This window comes from Carcharhinus amblyrhynchos, chromosome 6 (genome assembly GCF_965287045.1).
Source record: "Carcharhinus amblyrhynchos chromosome 6, sCarAmb.v2.hapA, whole genome shotgun sequence".
Taxonomy (NCBI): domain Eukaryota; kingdom Metazoa; phylum Chordata; class Chondrichthyes; order Carcharhiniformes; family Carcharhinidae; genus Carcharhinus; species Carcharhinus amblyrhynchos.
In genome coordinates, this window is record NC_137329.1 from 34223239 (window position 1) to 34248086 (window position 24848).

The 24848-nt window shown below is 39.6% G+C and overlaps 1 protein-coding gene across 12 annotated transcripts in view; it reads right to left on the reverse strand.

The window, feature by feature from the left end:
- Positions 1–4731: 4731 nt before the first annotated feature.
- The window catches only part of stk33 (serine/threonine kinase 33), a 172993-nt gene continuing 152876 nt past the window's right edge, over positions 4732–24848 (reverse strand). For 11 of the 12 annotated variants that reach the window (XM_080190182.1, XM_080190188.1, XM_080190183.1 and 8 more), the window contains one exon: positions 4732–5936. In XM_080190182.1, the coding sequence (XP_080046308.1) occupies positions 5721–5936 (216 nt within the window). In that variant the 3' untranslated portion in view covers positions 4732–5720. Of the gene's footprint in view, positions 5937–22910; positions 23004–24848 lie in introns of all 12 variants that reach the window. The other variant, XM_080190192.1, reaches the window with a different exon arrangement.

The window sequence follows — 24848 nt, forward strand, 5'->3', positions numbered from 1 at the left end:
GTAAAAAGTCTGACAACACCAGGTTTTAGTCCAACCGATTTATTTGATAATAGACTCACATATCAAATAAATATTATCAACTATTATCAAATAAATCAGTTGGACTAAAACCAAGAGAGGAAGTAACAGGGCAAGTATTGCATTCCCTGCGCTAGCATGGGAAGATGCTGTGGGAAAGGAAAAGAGCAGTTGATCAGGGTGCTAGACAGGGAACGACCTCTTTGGAATGCTCAGAGTGGAGGTATGAAATGAGTACTTTGTATTCGTTTTCCCAACAGAAGAAACAAAATGCCCATGATACAAGAGAACTGAAAAGTAAGTCAAAGCGAAGAACTAAGAAGAAATAATATGTAAGCAAATAGTTATGCAGAAAATAATGGGTTTTCCACCCGAAGGTTTCAAAATAAATAAGGAAAAAATTGCAAATCCATTCGTCATAATTTTCCAGAGCTCCAGATTCAGGGATAGAACTCATGGATTCGCGGATTGTAAATACTGATCAATGATTTTAAAAGTATTTAAGCAATTGCAGTGCATGTTTTATAAAAAACATATTTGAACAAATCCCAGAAAATGTACACCTAAATCAACTGCCTGGAACCTAAGGCACAGGCAAACTATCGTATCAATTAAGTTGGGATTTGAATTCTGTGAACAAAACTGAATCAAACCCTTAAGTGCCACAGCACAATTAATCGTCAGTGCTATGCCGAGTCACTTCACGGAGACACCTCACTTATGTCACACTATTAAAAAGGCCATTTGACTAGGCAAAGAGGTAATGGTCGGCGAAGGTAATGTGAATGGATGGAATTATGGTATTAGCTCACTGAAGATGTGATGAACACAGGAAATTTTTAAAATTCTGAAACTGATATGCTTGTGTGTGTAATCTTTCATGTGATTACAAGGTAGTTATGATGGGTTAATATTTATGGCGTGATGCAAGCCAGTTTGATCTAAATTTCTCAATTTGAGATGGATGATTCTCGTAACTGAGATAACAAACTAGCTTCTTCATGGCCTAACATCAATGTCGCAGATGCAAACACTCTGCTCTTAATGGTTTGGAGAAACCACAGAAATTCCCAGTGTCATTAATCTCCCCTCTCTTTCCCTCTCACTTACACCTGGGAACTAACATTCCCCAAGCTCACTGGAAACAGCATTGACCTTTTAATGCTTATCCATGGAGGATAATGTCTTCTCATGTGCCTGTAGGTTCACCTTGCCAGAATTATAAAGCTCAAAATACTCCAATTATGTGCCAGCAGCTTGCAATTCTTGTTGCTATTCAACTTTAATTTGTGGATGAAGTTTGATTTTCCTTTGGTGCTGGTCCTGATGCAGCCAATAGATCACAAGAAAGCTTTCCACAAACTGCCAATTCTGGTTAGTGTTTACTTGGTTGGGAGAGCAGTAGGGATAAAAAAGATTTTTATTTTCTCACTGGTATAGAACAAAGAACAAAGAAAATTACAGCACAGGAACTGGTCCTTCGGCCCTCCAAGCCTGTACCAACCATGCTGCCCGACTTAACTAAACCCTCTACCCTTCCGGGGACCACATTCCTCTATTCTCATCCTATTCATGTAAATAGCATGGACAGAATCACTAGCAGTGGTTGTCTAAAATAATAGGTATAAATGCAAATTGTTTGTGTTGCAACTTTTTTCAGGAGCTAGAAGAGGAAGAAAGTAATTGTATATTACAACTTGTGGTCATTTTATATCCCTGCATTTAAACAGCTCAAATTTTATTTAAAAACGTTGGCCAACAGCATGATAGATTGGTTTAGTAGCAAGTCAAATCATGCACTGAACAAAACGCATGAATAATGCCACCTCATAATCAAAAAACGACAGAATTCCTAAAGTGCAGAAGAGGCCATTCAGCCTATCGAGTCTGTACCAACTCTCTGACAGGGTATTTTACCCACACCCTCTCCCCATAACCTCACACATTTCCAATGGCTGATCCAACTAACCTACAAAGCTTGAGACACTAAGGGGCAATTTCACATGGCCAACCTGCATACCTTTGGACTGTGGGAGGAAACTGAGGAGGAAACTGGAGGAAACCCATGCAGACAGAGGGAGAGTGTGCAAACGCCACACAGACAGTCACACAAGGCAGCAATTGAACCTGGTTCCCTGGCACTGCAAGGCAGCAGTGCTAACCAATGTGCCACCATGCCACCCAATATCTTCTTCAGGAATTGAAGATTCATTATGAGAGCCAAACATGGCCCCTTTGATTGCAGTGTTTAAGGGAACTGGTTATAAGCCCATTCTCATAGAGGCTTGGAATGGCAAAAACATCAAAGGGTATTTCTTAAAAGAAACTGTTCCACAGCCATACCATGTTTCCTTCTATCCCCTCTGCATGAATGAGCAAGTTTCAACGCAATAGTAACATAATTTAGTGAAATGATTGCAGTCTTTAATGCACACTTTTTAAGCATTGTATCAAGTCACAAAGAGACACTGCCAGTATACTTAGTACAGGTAGAGGTTTGCTGCAGACAATTATTGCCATCAATTTGGGATTCACACCGAAATTGCATACCAATACTGCATACGGCATGGCTGACATGAATTACAGGTTAGTGAAACAGAAATTATATGGTTAGTAATATGTACAAGAAACAAATAAAGGGACTCATTCACTAACTAACACAACATGTAATTAGACCTCGAAACAATTCTCATTTTGTCTGATTTACACACAAGCCATTTTTATTAACTATCATTCCTAATAATCTGCACAAACATTAAGTCATTCGCGATAAAATATGGACATGTATTGTCTGCAGTACATTGAACAGATAAAGTAACAGAACTGTAAAAGTCAGGGTTTAGGTTTAAGAAGGAACAAATCATTATCAAATCTTTGCATATGTATGTAGCATAAATAAATCGTAAGCCAGTCTTGTATAGCATAATTACCATGGTAGGATTTGTTGCACTGATTTAGTGTACAAATAAAGAAAGAAAGGCTTACATTTATATAGCACTTTTTACAACTTTGTATTTGTAACTGCAACCAATTGAGGTGCCGCAAACACCCGCATATAGCAATGTGGCATTGCTCTGTTGCATTGTTGATTGAGGGATCAATATTGACCAGGACACCAGGGACCAGTCTTTGTTCTTCATTGAAATAGTGCCTTGGGAACTTTTACATCCACCAGAGCAGGCAGATGGAGCTTGTTTTATTGTTTCAAGCGAAGGCCAGTACCTCAGACAGTGTAATTTTTGTGCTCGAATAGGATTTGAATCCAGAACCTGGTGTTTCAAGGATCGAGAGTTAATAGAGCCACAGTTGATACACCTAAACTCTAGAATTATTTAAAAACTTTAGTTCATAGTGAAGTAGGGAGATGAATTACCAAATGTTTCAGTATAGGCACTACCGAAAAATATTGCTTATTCTTTGTTTTCAAATATTTGCATATACTTTGCTGCTGCGTTAAATATTTGCCCACTTTATAAAGAAAGTGAATGTTTCCTGATTTGCATATAAACTAAGCTTTATTTATTAGTCACACGTACGGCTTACATTAACACTGCAATGAAGTTACCATGAGATATCTAGTACTTCCAGCTGTGGAAATAAGAGAAACTTAAATGAGATTTTACTGAAACATATCTCAGAAAAAGCAAAGTCCAAAAATTTACCTCTAAGAACAAACAGGGATTTAATGTCATTTTGGGTATCAGTTACATACTGAAAAATAAAACACATGAACAGGTTTACCAAGTTCATTGTGGATTGGTTTGTTAGCTTTTTATATGGTTAACCAGTAAAACAGAATAAGTAGACTGATCCTTCCAAAAAGTGCAGTCCATCATACTTTTGCAATGCCATTCACACTTGGACTTGAGACTTCACATTTTTCACTTACTTGAAGACAAGTGTGAGCATTGCTTTACAGAAATGAAAGTTTCAGTTGACAATTAGTAACATGTGACGTTTCAGTTGACAATATTTTATTCAAAGCTATTTGAACCAAGAGACATGCCTATATGTATGCCTACTTTATAGGAATACATAAATTACCAATCAATATGATGTATTTTCGATAGCTCTTTCCCCTACCTGTGTGCCAAATTACCAGGTGTATAAGGAATTTACTTCCATGTGACATTCTGTGTTAACACATTTCACAAAGTATATTTCACTCAATTGACTTGGAAAAATGTTCATCTTCAAATGTTACCCATCATTTAAAATGTTTAAACTAAAATTTGATGAGAAAATGTCACCATTGGTGTTCATTTACACCATACTTACTTGGGTTCGTGCGCTCAGCCTTGTTTGCAATGGCAACTCAGTCAAATAAAATTGGAATAAGTGACATGACATGATGAAATTACATCAGAAACATGATCAGAACTGGAGCTCAATGGAGGGCAGCGACACAACAAACAAAGGCATTAAGTATTTGAACAGACTACAGGTTACGTAAAAACAATTCAATCCTATATTTCACATTCTTACAGCACATCTGAGTATCTGAAACCTCAAGACAAGGATTTTAGTTCAAATGGTAATATTGGACTGAAGCCACTTGTTTGTATATAGTTTGTAACTAGTACAATACCTTTTGAATATGTAAAAAAAAGTTTATAAAAGGAATACTTTTCTAAGTAAGGGTTAAATGTCAAAGCAGCTCATGCAAAGTGACTGGAATCAGCTTAAAAATGAAAAAAATCACATCCCTGCAAGTTTTAATTTAAAGGTGGTAATATTTATTTTCCAACTCAAAAGAAAACATCTGCTTTTAAAAGCCCTGTATGTGTTATAGAAAATTTGAGTCGAAGACAGGTAACATTATCCTTCTATAGTTATCCAGATTGATATGCACAAGTTAACATGTCCTAGGATTCCTGGTACATAATGTCATGCTACAGTACATCTTAGGCCAACTCAATATATTTAAACAGCATAGGAACTGTAACATGCACAGTTCAGGTATAACACATTCAAACTCAAAGTTAGACACGTAAAGTACATTTTTACAGTAATACTTCTTGTGTAAATAAGTAGTTGTTTTTATCTAACATATTTTACATTTTTCAATCCTCCCTTTGCAGAACTCAGTATAAAATTGTTCAATCTGCAACTCTTGAAAATAACACTGCAATCACTCAATTTGTATATTAACAGTGACAATGTTTACAGTGGCTCTATGGGCTAAATGAGAAAAAATTTCTTCATGCCTGGTCAACTAATTGTGTAGAAAAGTATGTTCTAATTCTCATAATGGACTATTCATTGATTGGGTTTTTTTAGGGTTTCTGCATCCTCCAAGAAGCAACTAAGTAGCAATGACAGTGAATCTAATGTGCAAATGTAACAAATTCCTACACAGCAAAGACTGACATCTTAAATAAACTATTTCTGATTTCCAACAGTACTGATATCTCTAAGCAAGATAAATTAGGAGTCTTCCATCTACAATGCATTAATAAATATTAAAGATAGCTAATCAGTGAAGTTTCCTTGTTCAATACTTCACTCTTGGAATTTGTATAAAACCAAGTGAAATATACAAGTCAAAGTAAAAAATAATCTTCATGTACTCCTACTGGTCAGCAGCAAAGATAGGAAAGCCAAATTCATCTTTTAACATTGTAATCCATGGTTCCTTTTTGAAGTATTTGCATTTGGCGTCATTTTGAAGTTTATTGGTCTTGATGTTAAAATTCTTTATCCTATGTGCTCTTTTTGGTTTTGGGAGTAGGCTTATTTGTGTATTTACATCCAGAACCATCACCGGTTGGGGTTATGGATCTACGTATCTCTGGCTTACCAGAGATAGAACCTGATCTGATTGGTGGGATCAGATGTGTGGGAGACCATGTTCGTTTATCTTGTAATGGTGATCGTTTCATGCTTAGCTTTGGAGAAGCCTTGCTGCTCCCAAGAGGCTGAAAATAACCAAAATACAAGTCAAAATCGACCATAAGATAATGTCAAATGTAAGCGAATTTCAAGTTTCACAATCACCCCGTCACAATAGTTTGTAAATTATTGTAAGTTGCAGGTTAGAAATTTAAATGTTTAGAGAATGGGAGAAATCTCTTCTCTTTAAACATTTAAATTTAAGATAGGTTTACAGAATGGTAGAAAAAAGTGCACTTTGTACATCAGGTTTGATATCATGCTGGATTTCTCATGCATGGCAATCTGGAAAGTAAATAAAAACTCTGACCAACAGCTTTAAGGACAAGCCTGGCACCAATCCCCAACATTGCACAGAGGCATATGGCACATGAATGCATTTCCCTAATTTAAGTTGCATCAGTTTTACTGCAGTATGCAGAAGGGTATTTAGCCGTAGTAATTTAGAAAATTATTGAAGGCGTAAGATTAATTTTCTATGCAGGCATGCACTCCCACCCCCCATAATAACACACTGATTTTCAACCTATAATTTGTTACAATTAGCATTTTGACACATTTTAATCAAGCACATCTTTTAAAGTACTAAACTCCATTATCACTCCAATCTAATTTACTTCCAAACTCCAGCAATTGTACATGGCAAGGCTTGCCAAATAGAGCCAATTAATGCTTTCAAATTCACTATCTCATAAAAGCAATCACGTCACTCTAAGGAAATAATGTCCCACATAAGACAACAAAAAGGCAAGCCTAAAGTTCCTACGAATAATTAAATGGATTTAAAATTTCAATTTTAGCATCTAATTTGTTACTTATAGCTTATTTGGGGGAAAGCACTGATTAAACAGATCTGTAATTGTGACTCTCAGAAAACAATGTCTCACTTAAACATTCTCCGGTCTCCACTGTTGTGACACAAACAACAGGAGCAATTAGCATTCTCAATTCCAGTTCCATCCTCCAATCAATCTGCTTCCAGTCCGAGCTCTTCAGTGATCTGATTTGAAATGGTCAGTTTTAACCAACCCCAGTGAAAAGTCGATCATTTTGTTGCACATTGACAAATCACCATGCAGATTGATGGTTTAAAAAAATGAGTTTTGGCATATGAGATTTACATTCTCAACAGTATCAAGCTAAAGTAATTTGAGACAGCATCTTCTAGGTGATCTCGCTCCATTTCATTCCCCACAAAATGAGGTTGGACTCTGGACTGTCAGCTTAGCACTAATGCAAAGCTGAAATTGCATTCCTATCACACAAAACTTGTAATGTAGCTGGATCTAAAGGGAATTTGTTAAATATATTGTTGTCTTCAGTCACTGAAACATTTCTTCTTAGATGCCCTGTATAGTAAACTTCAGGTATGAAAAAGCTAATCTTACAGTTAAATAATCGTAGTACATAGATTGCTAATGATCTAGAACTTAATTCGGAAAATATATTCTTATCAGTGTTCACTGTAAGGTACTTTCCCCCTCACCTATTCAAGGGTTGGGGGTTGGGGGGGGGGGTGCGGGGGAGCGTAGAGCATTACCCTTTGTTAATGAACAAATGTACTCCCAACCTGAACAGGACTACTGAATCCAGTACAGGTGCTTAATTCAATGAAGGTCATCGTTCCTGGCTACTGAATAGAACAATAACTTACATCTTTAATGTAGCAAAACATCCTAAGATGCATAATAGGAGCATTAGTGATAAAAAAAATGCTTTGACACTGAGCCACAGGAGGAGACGAAAGAATTGACTAAAAGCTTGGTCAGGAGGTTGATTTGAAGGAGCTCTTTAAAATCAGACAGAGGGGTAGAGAGGTTTATTGAGAGAATTCTAAAGCTAAGGGCTAAGACAGCTGAAAGCAAGGCTGCTAAATTGTTGTATTAGGGAATGCACAAGACACAGGAAGATTTTTAAGGCTTGTAGGTCTAGATGATGTTATGCAAATAGGGAGGGAAGAGGCCAGGCCTTTGTGATATTCGAAAACAAAGATAAGAACTTTAAAATGAAGCAGTTGTCAGACTGGAAGCCAGTGCAGTCAATGAGCGTTGTGGTGATGGATGAAAAAGATTGGACATGAATTAAGATACAAGCATTAGAGTTTTCGATGCGAACACACTTACATATGATGGAAGATGGGAGGCCAGCAGGAAGTCCATTGGAATAATTAAGTTTATAGATAACAGGCATGGATAAGGGGATGAGCTAAGACAGAGTTGCAATATTATGGAAGTGGAATTGGACAATCTTGGTAATGGAATGGATGGGCGTGATTTTCCCACCCCACTGTGCTAGTTGTGTAGCGTGGCAAGGCAGGAAATTTGAATAGGAAGCAAAAAAAAATCAGAATCCCGCCTGGAGTCGGGCCGGTCACAATCTTCCCAGGCTATTGTTTGTGATGTGATCAGCCTCGCTCCCAGGAAGGGCATGAGATTGATTTAAATATTTATATCCTAATTTACATCTGTTTAGCAAGCCCAGGATACTACTACCTGGATTTAGTTGCTTTTCTGATCTTGCCTGTGGAGGGTCTCACTGGCGAGAATCACAGCTGGTCCCCACCAACAGGGACCAGAAGTGATGGCCTCGTCAGTTGGACAGGAGACCATTAAAGGCCTCTAGGTTGTCAGGGATGGGGGGCAGTGCCAGCCTGGGACGTTGGCACTGCCCAATGGGAGTGAGGCTAGATGGAGGCAGAGCCAAACAGGAAAGGATGGGATGGTTGGTAGGAGGGGAGGGAAGGTATCTGGGAGTGGGAGCTGGTGGTGGGGCCAGCAATCTGAGGTCAGAGCTGCCAATCAGCAGGGTCCATGGGGGGGTTGGCAATGGGTGAGGGTTGGTGATTGGGGGGTCTGTGAGAGAGTCTATTGGGGAGGATCTGTGGGGGTGGTTGATAGATATCCCATGTGCCCAGCATATGGGAGATCAAAGTGCATACTTAGCAGTCTGTAGCCAGCTTCTCCAGTGAGCTTAGCTCCCCCACTCCCCAACTTACTGGCGTGAGAAGTGACAGTGTGGGAAAATTGCATGTGGCAGCTCGCTGAAAAAAAATGAAACCTTTGTGACACTTCGAATTTTTTTGGAAAAATTCCGTCTGATGTGTGCTTAGAAGAGCATCTTGGGGTCAAACAGAAGTTTGCAAAAGGGCTGGTTCAGCTTAAAACAATTGAAATGTAGATAAGAGAGTTCTCTGACAAGGTTCCTACGTTTTAATCATATTTATTTCCTAGTTAAATTTCCTTAACTCTGCTGCCCACTGCACTATTCAGGCTGATTTTTTTATGAAATGTTGGCATTGCTAATAACATTAGTATTCATTGCCCATCCCACAGTGCCCTTGAGAAGGTGGGTATCAGCTGCTTTCTTGAACTTCTGCAATCCCTGAGCTTTTGGTACATCCACAGTGCTGTTAGGATGCTATTTAATGTAGGTGACCCTGCCATGGCCAATTTCAGCAGCCCCAAGGTAATTCCCATGTCTTTGAAGGATTGGAATCCACCACTGGGCCCAGATTAATCACAGGGCAGCCAGCTCTTCAATTCCAGCAGCATCAGCACCACCCGGAGCATTGGCCACAGCCAAGACTGCAGGGAGCCTATAGCAGAAACAAGCGATGGAGCTCCAATGAGAAGAATGGACATGGGTTCACTCGGGCCAGTCAGGCTAGTCCCAGTGGATTGTGGTGCAAGTGGGGTAGTTGTGATGGCAGCAAGGATGGCCCTTGCCACTGGTGAGGGTTCTCCATTGGGCACAGGTGCAGGGAGCCCACAGGGTATATCTGGCAGCTTACCCATGAGAGTGCCTACCCCATTCCCCATTACGGGATAAGGCCCTCAAATGGCACTTAATTGACTGTTTAAGGGCCTCAGTTGGTCTCAGGGCAGCAAGGTCAACCTTGAAGGCTGGTGGAACATATGTTGGTAAGGTAGGATTTGCAGGATCAACTAGGCAAACTTTGTTGTTATTCTTTACAGTGCATAGGTCGATGTCAGGTAATCCATTTGATTTTATTCTTTGTGACTTTTCTAAAGCAGGTTGATAAAACAAGTGACTTATTAGGCCATTTCAGAGGGCAATTAAGGGTCAACCAAATCACTGTGGGATTGTAGTTACGTGAAGCTTAGACTGGGTACGGAAAGAAGATTACTTTCCCTCAAGGACATTAGTCAACCAGATGGTTTTTTTTTTACAGCAATTCAATAGTTTCATGGTCACCATTGGTACGACCAGATTTTAATTCCAAACTTATTGTTTAATTAATTGTATTAAAATTCCACTAGATATCATAGGGTACCCAGAGCATTAACCTGGCCTAACGACCTTGCTCTACCATTCAATAAAATGTGGATTGATTATAACCTCAATCCCACATTCCTATCTGTCTCTGGTAACCTTTCACCCCCATATTGATAAAGAATTTGTCCAGCTCTGCCTTAAAAATATTCAAAGTCTCTGTGTAAGAATTCTAAAGACTCAAGACCTTCAGTGAAAAACGTTTGCCTCATCTCCCTATCTTAAAAGAGCAACCCTTTACTTGTAAACCATGAGCCCTAGTTTTAGATTTTCTCAAGAGGAAATATCCTCTTCGCATCCAACTTGTCAATACCACTCAGGATCCTAAAGGCTTTAGGCAAGTCTCCTCTTACCCTTCTGAACTCTAATAGATATAAGCCTAACCTGTCCAACCTTTCCTTATAGGACAACTTGCCAATTTCTGCCAATTAGTCTAGCAAAACTTGCCAATTAGATCAACCTGCCAATTAGTCTAGCAAAACTTCTCTGAACTGCTTCTAAAGTATTTACATCTTTTCTTAAGGTGACCAAAACTGTACACAGTACTCTAGATGTGGTCTCACCAGTGTCTGTACAACTGAAGCATAACCTTCCTATTTTTAAATTCAATTCCCTTTGCAATATAGGATAACATTCTATTAGCTTTTCCAATTACTTGCTGCACCTGCATACTTTTGTGATTCATTCACTAGAATGACCAGATTCCTCTGTGTCTCAAAGCTCTGCAATCTCTCACCATTTAGATTACATGCTTTATTCTCCTTGCTAAAATGGGCATTTTCATACTTTCCTACATCATACTCCATTTGCAGATCTTTGCCCACTCACCTAACCTATGTTCTTTTGTACCCTCCTTAGATCCTCTTCACAACTTACTTTTCGACTCATTTTTGTGTCATCAACAAATTTAGCAATTATACCCTCAGTCCCTTCATTCAAGTCACTGATATAAATTGTAAAAGTTAAGGCGCTAGCACTGATCCCTGCGGAACACCACTTGTTTTATCCTACTAACCAGACAAATACCCAATCCCAACTCTGTTTCCTATTAGCTTCTATTCATGCCAATGTTACCCCACAACATGAGCTTTTATTTTCCATAATATGGCACCTTATCAAATGCCTTCTGGAAATCAAAGTACAGTATATCTTCTGGTTTCCCCTTAATCCACAGCACAGGGTACTCCTTCAGAGAATTTCAATAAGTTGGTTAAACATGATTTTCCTTTCAGAAAACCATGTTGACTCTGCCCAATTAACTTAAATTTTTCTCAGTGCCCTGTTTTAACAACTTTAATTATAGCTTCTAACATTATTTCTGCGACGGATGTTAAGCTAATGGGTTGTAGCTTCCTGCTGTTCTTCTGTTTTGAATAAAGGAGTTACATTTGATATTAATCAATTTGAAGGATTCTTTCTAAAATTCATGGAACTTTGGAAACCAACCTATCAACTACCTCATTAGTCACTTCTTTCAAGACCCTATGATGAAGTCCATCAGCATCCGGAATTTGTGACCCTTGTGATAGACAAGGGGATTAAGGGTTATGGGGAGAAGGCGGGAAAGTGGAACTGATCCACTTCAGATCAGCCATGATCTTATTAAATGGCAGGGCAGGCTCGAAGGGCTAGATGGCCTACTCCTGCTCCTATTTCTTATGTTCTTACTTAACAATTTGCTCAATACCGCTATTCTGGTGACTGTAGTTTTCTTCAGTTCCTTCAAATTTTCGATTTCCTTATTTATAATTATTTCTGTGACGTTACTTACATCCTCTATAGTGAAGACTGATGTCAAGTACCTGTTCATTTCTCATCTCCTTACTTCCCATTATTAATTCTACAGAACACACTTTCCGTAGAACCAACATTCACTTTCTTACCTTCTACTTAAACATAAAGAAACTCTTCTCTGCTATTATATTACAAGCCATCTTTCTTTCATACTCTAATTTTTCCCTCCTCATTAATCTGTTTATCATTCTTTGCTATTTCTTATATACTTTCCAATCACCTAACATGCTTCCTGTCAAGCCCAATTATCTGCTTTTTTGTTATCTTAATTGTACCTTTAACCTTTTAGTTAACCGTAGATGGTGGGTCCTCCCCCTGGAATTTTTTTTCACGTTGGAACGTATAGAACATAGAACACTACAGCACAAACAGGTCCTTTGGCCCACTAGTTGCGCCGATCACTTCTATACCTACTAAACCATAGACCTATCTATAACCCCCAATCCCATCAGATCCCATATACTCATCAAGAAGTCTTTTAAAAGACCCCAGCGAGTTCGCCTCCACCACCACCGACGGCAGCCGATTCCATTCACTCACCACCCTCTGAGTGAAAAACTTACCCCTAACATCTCCTCTGTACTTGCTTCCCTGCACCTTAAATCTGTGTCCTCTCGTAGCGACCATCTCAGCCCGGGGAAATAGCCTCTAAGAATCCACCCTATCTATTCCTCTCAACATCTTATAAACCTCTATCAGGTCGCCTCTCAACCTTCGTCTCTCCAGGGAGAAGAGTCCCAGCTCCCTCAACCTATCTTCATAAGGCATGCCTCCCAATTCAGGCAACATCCTTGTAAATCTCCTCTGCACCCTTTCAATAGCTTCCACATCCTTCCTATAGTGAGGTGACCAGAACTGCGCACAGTACTCCAAGTGGGGTCTGACAAGGGTCTTATAAAGTTGCACCATTACCTCCCGACTCCTAAACTCAATCCCTCGATTAATGAAGGCCAGTACACCATACGCCTTCTTGACCACATCCTCCACCTGCGATGCCGATTTAAGAGTCCTATGGACCCGGACCCCAGGATCCTTCTGCTCTTCAATACAGCAGAGATTCCTACCCTTGATATTGTATTCCTTCATCCCATTGGCCCTGTCAAAATGGACCACTACACATTTATCTGCGTTGAAGTCAGTCTGCCACTTCTCCGCCCAGTCTTGCATCCTATCTATGTCCCGCTGCAATTTCTGACATCCCTCCAGACCATCCACAACACCACCAACCTTCGTATCATCAGCGAACTTACTAACCCATCCCTCCACTTCCTCATCCAGGTCATTTATGAAAAATGACAAACAGCAAGGGTCCTAGAACAGATCCCTGGGGCACTCCGCTGGTGACCGACCTCCATGCAGAAAAAGACCCATCCACAACCATTCTCTGCCTTCTTGCGGGCAAGCCAGTTCTGGATCCACAAGGCCAAAGCCCCCTGGATCCCATGCCCTCTCACCTTCTCAAGAAGTCTTGCATGGGGGACCTTATCAAACGCCTTGCTGAAGTCCATGTAAACCACGTCCACCGCTCTTCCTTTGTCAATGTGCTCAGTCACATTCTCAAAGAACTCAACTAGGCTCGTTAGGCACGACCTGCCCTTGACAAAACCATGTTGACTATTTCTGATCATTCTAAACTTCTCCAAATGCTCATAAATCTTGTCCCTCAGAAGCCTCTCCATCAACTTACCAACCACTGAGGTCAGACTCACCGGTCGGTAATTTCCCGGGCTATCCCTGTTCCCTTTCTTGAAAATAGGAACCACATCCGCAATCCTCCGGAACCTCTCCTGTCTCCATCGACGATGCAAAGATCATCGCCAGGGGCTCTGCAATCACTTCCCTCACCTCCCACAGTAACCTGGGGTACATCCCATCCAGTCCTGGCGACTTGTCTATCTTGATAGAGTTTAAAAGTTCTAACACATCCTCTTCCTTAACATCCACATACTCAATCTTTTCAGACTGCCGCAAACCTGTAGTACAACCTCCCAGATCACTTTCCACCGCGAATATTGAGGCAAAGTACCCATTAAGCATCTCTGCCATTTCTTCCGGTTCCACACAGACTTTTCCCCCTTCACCTTTTATAGGTCCTATCCCTTCTCTTCTCATCCTTTTACTTTGCGCATATTTGTAGGCGGCCTTGGGATTCTCCTTAATTTTACCTGCCAAGGCCTTCTCATGACCCCTTCTGGCTCTCCTAATTTCCTTTTTAAGCTCCTTTCTACAAGCCTTATACTCCTCTAGATCCTTAACATCTCCTAGCTATTGATTCTAGTATTGATCCTGCGTACTCTGAAATATCCCTTTAAATGTCTGCTACTGCACCTCTTTTGCCTTATCCTTTAACCTAATTTTCCAGTTCAATTAGCCTTCATAATTGCCCTTATTTAAGATTAAAATACTCTTCTCTTCAAAATGAATGTGAAATTCAATCATATTATGATTATTGCTACCTAGAGGTACCTTCACTATGACATTATCCATTTATCCTTTCTTATTGCACAACATCAGGTCTAGTATAACCTACTCTCTGGTTAGCTCCAGGATGAGCTGTTGTAAGAAACAAGTCGAAAAACATTTTATTAACTCACCTATGCTACCTTTACCCATTTGATTCTTCTAGTCTACATATAGATTAAACCTCCCCATAATTATCTCTGTACCTTTTTGACAAGTGCCCATTGAGTGTTTGTGAGAATACATTGCATCAACAGACTGTCTTCTGTCAACAAGGTCCATCATTTTCTCCACAAACTTTAATAGTTAGAAGTTTAATATTGGGAATAGAGGGTTACAAACAGATGGTCTAGTTAGGAACACATGATCAGTCAGGCTTGGAGGGCCGAAGGGCCTGTTCCTGTGCTGTATCGTTCTTTGTTCTTTAGTGAGTACTAAACAAAATTCCATACAAACACTTTCTTACAATACAATATCCACCTCAATATTTTATTATCCAACTTTCAGAAAGACCTTCTAGTACTTTGTCATGACAGAGAGCACTAGTCCATAGTTAACTGGGTACTATATTTTTTTAAAGTATCATTTCAGTTTCTTGTTGAAATGATTCTCTAAAGATAATGACAAGGATCTGACTAATTTTGTTCAGAATTTTAAGTACAACATCCATCTGGACCTGATTCCTTGTCTTCCTTAGCTGAAATTTCTAATTCCTTTACACTCTGAAAATTCAACTTTTATTTTCAGCAGCACAGAAAATAATCAATTTAGATTGCTTGCTATACACTAGTTAATTGATGTTGTGTGAGATAATCCATTTTGAATAGAAATACAAGGCACAGGAGTTTACATTCAATGGAAAGAAGAAGTGGATCAACAGAGATCCCTAGGGCTTCAAATAGATATTCCTTAAAAAGGTCTGAGTGCAGGCGCATAAAGGAATTTTTTTAAAAGTCCAATAGTATTTTAGCTTTTAGAAATAAGGACAGAGTAAAATAGAGAAGAGTGAATGATAAATTATATACCATCTTTGTCTGGTTAGATTTGAAGTTTGAGTGTAATGTTGGGGAACCTTTTATGGAACATGGGGTCAAAGAGAGTGTACAACTTACATTTATAGGATGATAGCAGGATTGGGAATGAGTTGAGGAAAAAATTGGATGATTTGTATTAAACTTAATAAAGCTTTTTCAAATCATTAAGAACTTTGATAATCTGAACAAAAAGATGATCTGTTCCAGTTGGGGAGGTACTGATGAGAGGTCATTGATTTAAAACTATTACAGACAGGAAGGATAGAGAGTAGGAAATTGTTAACTCCTAGAATTGTTGAAATGTTAAATCACAAGAAGTGACTGAGGCAGAGACAACTGTAACTTTTAAAGAAAAACTGGATAAGTATTTAAGATAGATGATGATGATGAAACAGGGACGTGGGGAGAGAACAAAGCAGTGAAATTCATTGTTGGATTGGGGTAGCAAGGATTCAGCATAAACACAAAAATAGCCCTTAAAATAAGCAAAATGCTCTGGATGATAAAATCTGAAACAAACAATATGTGGAAGCTTTTAATATTCTGAGAGATCCTTAGATGTTTCCAACACAGAGAAGGGCTATTTGTACTCAGTTCTCTCTCCCAATAGTTGCTGCCAGATTTTCTGTGTATTTCCAGCATTCTATGACAGATCAGCAGCTTGATCTGTCTTATTCCAGTACTGGTTGTTTTGGATCCTAAAATGAACAAGAGTTCTGAAGAAATCATATTCAACTTGAAAAATAAACTCTGTTTCTCTCTCCACAGATGTTACAGACCTGTTGAGTATTTCCAGCCCTTTATTTTAATTCCTAAATCCTAAAATGGATTCCTCGTTATTCCTAATGAGAAGCTACACTCATTATACTTGGTATGCAAAGTTAATCTTGAACAAATCTGCAATATCTAGGTGCCAATACAAAAAGAGTTTCTGTGTAGTAGATTATTTTACACGTGGGAGTTTATCTGACTTTTCTTTAAATGAATTGCTTCACAACTGTTGGGGGAGGGGGGAGATGGAGTCCATACAAGTATTAGAAATTAGAATGATCACAATACTACAATTCCTTATAGTTCCATTTCTTGACTTCTCTATTATCTAATCTGAAGTCTTGCAAGAAAACTTTGCAGTTTGGCTCCATTTTCAAGGTATATGAATTTCTTCCCTGGTGTTTGGGAGATCATCCTGATACCTGTCAAATCTAATTTGATTGGCAGATCCATCACTGCAAGACACAGTTTTCAATGTAAATGGCACTTATTTATTTAAACCAGCCTGATCAAAATAAAGAAAATTATATAATTGTGACTGGTGTCTTACATTCCTCAGTTTCACTCTTGCAAATGTAATAAACATGCAGTACATTTCTCACATCACAGCTTTTCATAAAGTTCAAATTGTTTAAAATAAGAAAGACAACTGTGAACGAATTGCCATTTATTGATTGAAAATAGATTCTGATTTACAATAATTATGTACCAGCTAAAATTTGATGTTTATCTTACTAGTACTTATTGATCTTGTTTCTGAAGAAACTTGATTCTTGGCTTCCATCCCAAGGTCTATTAATGTAGCACTGTCTCTCTTTCCAGCCACTGCTGAAATGGCTTTTACTTTACTAAGTCACCTTGCATTGCTGGTTGTGAAAAATCTACGTTCTTGGTAAGTAACAGTTCCTAATTGTTGAGGCTTTGTCACAGAATGGTACATAACGTAGTATTACTCAGCAGCACCCTGATGAACGGAAGTATCACGCTGGTACATTTGGGGGATTGCCTTCTGTAATTGGGAGTCATCATATTCCTGGATGGTGTGAGGGAAAATCTCTCTACATATATCTAATATTAAGAGCAGTATGATGTAAAAATTAGGTTCCAAAAATGTAAAGAAAACCTCCCTTCCTTTCATAAAAATTAAACTGATTCAGGAATATATCATCTAGTTAACAGGATATTTATTCTCTACATAATTTGTATTCACGACAGACATTAAAAGTATGCCTTTGAATTGGAAAACATAATGCTAACAAAGCAGGAAACGCACTCATGATACTTCAGATGAGCAGTGTCACATGATTGCATATGTTGTTTTATAAAACCCAAGTAGGCCATTGAATCAATCTGTTTTAATCTTAAGTTAAAATTCTTTTGGTATGGACCCCCTTTTCCTCAACAAATGAGGGTGTTTCCAATGACCCCCATGTGCCAGGAGAGTAGCTGTGCAACTAGTGCAGAGGGAGTGCTGAACTGGGAGAGTAGGCATTACGTCACTTTATTTTTGGCCTGCAATTCAGTACTCTTCTGAATTTGTGTTCTAGCCTCAATGGGTCCTTAGATTACATGCAAAAATATTTCAACAAACACCTATCAACATTTGTTGGGGTTCATGCTGGGTCGCTTTTTTTTCACATTCCCATTTTGGAATGAAATTCCATGGGGGATGAAGCTTTTGAAATTGGTACTTCTATTGCAAAATGTTTTCGGTATCTTTTTTGTCAGTGTAGTTTCTATCTGACACATTTTTCCTATTTATCGAACTATCAAAATCATTTTTTTCCCAAAGAACATATGGTAATTAAAATAAAACTTCTTGAAGTAAGATTGTTTAGTTTAGTTTATTTATTAGTGTCACAAGTAGGCTTACATTAACACTGCAATGAAGTTACTTGAAAATCCATTAGCCGCCACATTCTGGTACCTGTTTGGGTACACTGAGGGAGAATTTAGCATGGCCAATGCACCTAACCATCACGTCTTTCAGACTGTGGGAGGAAACTGGAGCATCCGAAGTAAACCCACACAGGCATGGGGAGACCGTGCAGATTCCATACAGACAGTGACTCAAACTAGGAATTGAACCTGGGTCCCTGGCACTGTGAGGCAGCAGTGCTAACCACTGTGCCACCGTTTTTTAGAGATTAATTTTTTAAAATAGTTTTTAGTTTATAAACACTGTTAATGGTTATAGTGGTGGAAGGTGAAAGAAGACATGCCAGGAAGATCAGCGGGCCTCCAAATATCTGTATACTCTGAGCAAAAATAAAACGTCAGAGGACAATTTCTTTAGCTTGCTCCAGGTCACAGCTTTGCCATTTACAGCCGTGTTGTCCAATATGTTAAACACTAGTCAGATGTGGCTAATAGGGAATCCAGATGTAGCTCAATGTGTTGTTGATCACTAAATGTGGAGTAATGGATATTACTGTTGGAAATATGGTCTCCATACTCACATCTGAATGGTTTGTACATGTGTATTTTATCCTTAATTGTGAAGTAAATATACACAAAGTATATTTGTTTGTGTTGTGCACATGGTGTTTTCTATTAAAATCTGTACATGTGTCACCAGTACCACACCTGTATCTGGTTAGTAACTTCTATTGGAAAACAGCAATATATTGCAAAGATACCTCTAGCCAAGTTGCCAGAGAAATAGCACCACCAGTAGGTCACCCTCATCTTCAACTGTTTTATATCTATGCTTTTATTGCTGGTTAGCACTGCAATATCAGGTGAAGTGCTTGCCACAAGCAGATAAAATATATAACTGAGCATGGCCAATATTTTTGTCCCCTCTGCATAACATAATTGTTGAATATCACAGCATTGCTGTAATTCTCAAAGTACAATTCACCACCAATAATGATCAATACACGACCTAAATAATACACTACCTGAAACCCATCCTCTGCACCAACAAGTGACCAAATTCACACTCAGTGCTTTTATATTAAAGAAAGGAAGATGTGAATGTAGTAAAGCTTTGAACTGCAAGGTAGGATGGTTGGGGACTTGGCATGGGTGAGTAGGAAATGTGCAACTCATTGACAAGCAACAACTTGTGGCATAGAATCAAGGTCTATTAATCTTTTACTGTATAATTTTTTTGAAATACCTCAGACCTGACACATATATCCACTTAACTTTCTCTGGTAATGATCACCTCAGCCCCAGGACATCACTGCAGGATTCCTCAGGACAGTGTCCTAAGGCCAACCATCTTCAGTTGCTTCACCAGTGACCTTCTCTCCAGCATAAGGTCAGAGTGGGGATGTTCACTGATAATTTCAGTGTTCACTATCATTTGCAAATCCTCAGCTATTGAACCTGTTCATGTCCATATGCAGCTAGACTCAGACAACATTCAGCTTAGATTGATAAATGCAAATAACATGCCTGCCACACAAATGTCAGGTCTGAAAAAAAAACAGACACACTGAGATCATCCGGTACTTAATGGTGCTGTAAAACTGTTATATGTTAAAAAGATAGAGACAATGACTGCTCACAGGCAAAAGTGGAAAAGTCAAAATCTGAATTCAGAGGTAGGTGGCATCAAGTACATCTCGGTTGTTGTTTCTGTTAATTTAAAGTGATTAAATAACCAGAATCAACCGTGCCATGTATAAGACTGTTACTGATTGTTTGGAAAAAGGTGATGCTAGTATCATGTATTTCAAAATTGTATTTTTCCTTTAAAATTTGGAAAGACATTGCTGCCGAAATTCCACCTATTGGTTGTATATGGGCACATGCGTGCTGGAGTATTTTTAAGGGGTAGTAGATAATTATACTTTCAGAATACAATTGTACATGTACCAGATCTTCTAACATGTTTTAAGAAATAAGTTTTGTTTTATAATGAACCCATCATCTGAGTTTATTGAAAGAATCCTGGTTAAAGTCTCTTTTATTCTGGGTCTAACAGCAACAAAGGTAAATAATTGGCCACTTTGCTGAGTGAATTAAACCATTTCCAACAATACTAAAGTAACCTTATGTCCTTGACATTCAATAACATTGCCATCATTGAATCTTAACTAACAATATCCTGGGAAATTTAACTGGAACCGCTATTAAGTTCTGTGGCTGAAAGAGCAGGTCAGAGGCTGGAAATTCTGCAGCAAATGACTCACCTCCTGACTCTTCAAAGACTCCAAGACTCCAAGGACTCCAAAAGGCACAGATCAGATTGTGACGGGATACTTGCCTGGATGAGTGCAGCTCCAGTAACCCTCAAGAAACTTGACACCATCCAAGACAAAGCAGCCCCTTGGACACCATTCACCATCTTAAACTTTCATTCCCTCCACATTCATGCATACTGCATGTGTGTACCACCTAAAAGATGCAGTGCAGCAAATTGCCAAGGCTCCTTTGACAGCATTTTTCAAACCCCCATTCTCTACTGCCAAGAAGAACAAATGCAATCTGCGTATGAGAACACCATGTTGGCTATCAATGAGTCAAAGTCTTGAAACATCCTTTCTAAAAACAGTGGGTATACCCACATCACATGGACTGCTGTGATTAAAGAATACAGTTTCTTGAGGGCATTTAGGATGGGCAACAAATGCTCACCTAGCCAATAATGCCCACATCCTGTGAAATAATAACAAAAACCCGAACAAAGAAGGCGTTTGACAAGGTGCCTCACAAGAGGTTATTACAGAAGGTCAGGGGGCATGGAGTTGGGGGTAGGGTGTTAGCGTGGATAGAGGATTGGCTGTCAAATAGGAGGCAGAGAGTGGGGGTCAATGAGTGCTATTCGGATTGGCGGTTGGTGACTAGTGGAGTGCCCCAGGGGTTGGTGCTGGGGCCTCAGCTATTTACCATTTATATAGATGATCTGGAGGAGGGAACCGAGTGTATGGTGTCGAAATTTGCTGATGACACCAAGATTGGTGGAACGGCAAATTGTGCGGAGGGTGTGGAAGTCTGCAGAGGGATCTAGATAGGCTGGGCGAATGGGCCAGGAACTGGCAAAAGGAATTTAATGTTGGCAAATGTGAGGTGGTCCACTTTGGTAGAAATAATGGTAGGAAGGACTATTACTTACAATGCGAAAAACTGCAGCATGCGACGGTGCAGAGGGACCTCGGGGTCCTTGTGCACGAGTCGCAAAAACCCAGCCTGCAGGTGCAGCATGTGGTCAGGAAGGCAAATGGGATGCTGGCCTTCATAGCGAGGGGGATTGAATATAAAAGTAGGGAGGTCTTGCTGCAGCTGTATAGGGCACTGGTGAGGCCGCAGCTGGAGTACTGTGTGCAGTTTTGGTCACCGCACACGCAAGGATATTTTGGCCTTGGAGGGAGTGCAGAGGAGGTTTACTAGGCTGATACCAGAGTTGAGGGGGTTGAACTATGAGGACACGCTGAATAAACTAGGCTTGTACTCGTTAGAGTTTAGAAGAATGAGGGGAGATCTCATTGAGACATATAAGATGATGAATGGGTTGGATAGGATAGAGGTGGAGAGGCTCTTCCCGCTCAGAAAGGACAGCAGGACTAGAGGGCACAGCCTCAAGATAAAGGGGGGGCGGTTTAGAACAGAGTTGAGGAGGAACTTCTTCACTCAAAGGGTGGTGAATCTCTGGAATTCTCTGCCCGTTGAAGTGGTGGAGGCTACCTCGCTAAATATTTTTAAGACGCGGATTGATAGGTTTTTGATAGGCAAGGGAATTAAGGGTTATGGGGAGAGGGCGGGAATGTGGAACTGAGACACGACAGATCAGCCATGATCTTATTGGATGGCGGGGCAGGCTCGAGGGGCTAGATGGCCTACTCCTGCTCCTATTTCTTATGTTCAAAGCCTTGACTTCTTGCTTCATGGCTTCCGCAAGGAAAAAGCTGAAGTAATTTATTTTGGTAAAGATTTAATTCATCACCTACTTGAGACAGGCAATATAGCAGATTGACTAATGTTGCTAAACTCATCAACTGCAGCTTCAAATGACCCCAAGAGATAAAAATGCAAGGCCAGTCACTTTCAGAGTCACAGGCAAGGAGAAACATGGAGCTGGTTTGCAGCCACTGCTCCAGCACGTGACATAGCTCTGCATGACTTTCCTCCAGACTTTCCTACTGATCAAGTATAGCTTCCACACACTGTGCAACTTCAATTCTTGGTTTGCACATTCGAGAGGGATAAAAATGCCAGCATTGGTCTTCTGTGGGCTCTTCCTCCACCCCACCTACTTTGTTCTCAGCAGTTGCAAGCCCGTGCAATCCTGCCTGCTGCAGCTGCTGCTCTGCCAGCCTTAATGCCATCCCAATCACTACACCTACGATGTTATTAAGCAATGCCCCACGTCAAAACTCCACTGCAGACTCAGCCAAATAACTTCTTTGCACTGTTTAATTTCAGCTACAAAAGTGAAAACAGCAAATGTATTCTGCACAACAACAGAATGTGGTGTTGTGAAAAAGCTGAGGTTGAACTGACATTGCAGCAGCTGAATGGTGGATGAAAATGGTTCCTAAAAGAAAATCTTATTTTTCATAGCCTTTTTTGTTACAGCACTTTGATGGTTTAAGCAGATTTCACCTGTTCTTCTACCTAAGTGATAATGACTGCTTAGCTTTTGAGTGATATTCACACACAGATTTAGCGTAGTTCTTATTAATCTAACCAACTCACTGATGGTCTTGTTCAGGGAATACCTTACATATTCTCCAGGAAAGCTGCCAGATTTGCTGCTGCTCTTGCACAACAGCTCCACAGAGAAAATGTCTGAGAGGGAGAAACATTCATAAAAATGATACAGTTAGAGTTATATCAAATTAGAGATGAGTTAACCATGCCCCTTTGAAGATGGTTGGGAGTTTAACAATGACAAATCCATGGACATTAAAAGGGCAATGGTAGCGTGGATACGGAACTGGCTGAGGGATAGAAAACAGAGTAACGATGAACAATTGTTTTTTAAACTGGTAATGATTGCACAGTAGTAGGATCACTGCTCTTTTTACTTTCTATTAATAACTTGGACATATATAATGGATGTAATTTCAAAGCTGCAGATAACATAAAACTTGGATATTTAGTTAACATTGAGAAGATAACAGCAGGCTTCAGGAATAGGTGTCTTAAAAAAGAGCAGCGAAGACAGCGTGGCCGCAGAAGCTGCACTGTAGCGCATAACATTAGAAACCAGTATCCCTAGAAGCCCTCTTACATGTACTTAACCAAGAGTGGCTGCATGTATAAGATTTGCTTTTGAAACACACTGTCACATAGTTAGGCCAAATGCTGCAGCCTAATGTCACAACAGCCTGCAACATCATGGCGGCTATTAAAAACAGGGCATTAGGAAAACATGTATAACTCATTTTCAACAGCAGCATGCCATCACACAAGTGAGTGCTTTCTTCCCTGGGAACTATCACATACTTTTATCTTCAGACAGTCCATGGTACCTACATTCTATAAACCAATCCTGAGGGGACTCAGAAATCAAGGCATTCCTTTACAGCAATGGCTGATCACACATCTGTTCTTTCCCAGGATTCCAGTTTATCCTTGTATCCTTTTTCCATTTACATCCTTCAATCCTTAAAACCAGGAAGTCTTTTCTGCATCTTGAATAGCTTTTAGAGTATTGCTCATCATTTTCTTAATTGCTATCTACTCTAGCAACCCCAATTATATATTTTGCCATTACCCTCTCAATGGGTTTTAAGTCTATTCCAATTTGTCACTCTTTATTAGGCCTGTTTTATTCAATTCCACATATGTATGTTCATTATTAGGTTACATTTCATTTATGTGACAGAAGCACAATGCAGCATTACATATTGTCAATTTAAGTGAAATGTTCCTGGAATTTTTAAATAAGCACTAAAGAAAAGGTGATGCACCAACACTTGCATTGGATTGATAAGATGCAAACATGTGTTCAGCACCTTGAACATTGTGAATTCCTAATCATAGTCTGGAGGTCATGGGGACACTCTGCATAGGGACTAGGAAATTTCAGTAGAGTTATTCTTCGTTCACTGAACCGCCGCGCCGCACCCCCCCCAACCCAAGCCCACTATGATGATCTGAGGGACTCCCTTTCCCATGCCCTGATCAGAACCAGCACTGCCTTGCCATGTCCGCCTCCACTAGGGGCTATACAGAAGTATACTTCTGTACTTACCTTTAAGACACTGGGGTGATTCCCACAACAGGTTCATGTCTGGTGAACCCATTGTTGACAATTTAAAAATACAGCGGGGGTCAATATATTGTGAGGGGTGTGGTTAATTATATTAAAATACATTTAAGTGAATGTAAATCCAGTTCATGCCTGGAGTGGGAGTGAACCTGATGCCATCGCAGGTGAGGGGTGGGGAAGATTCGAGATCACAATCTCCCCAGCAATATCTGTAACTTCTGGATTTTGAGCCCCTGTCAGCATTCGCACAGAGAGTGAGTGTGGGCTCAAGATCATAATTATTGTAATAGTAATTATTGCAAATTATAGAGACACAGCAGCCAATTTCTGCACAGTAAGATCCCACAAAATAATAAGATAATGACCAGATAATCTATTTTAGATTATGTCATTTGAGGAATATACATTGTTTAGGT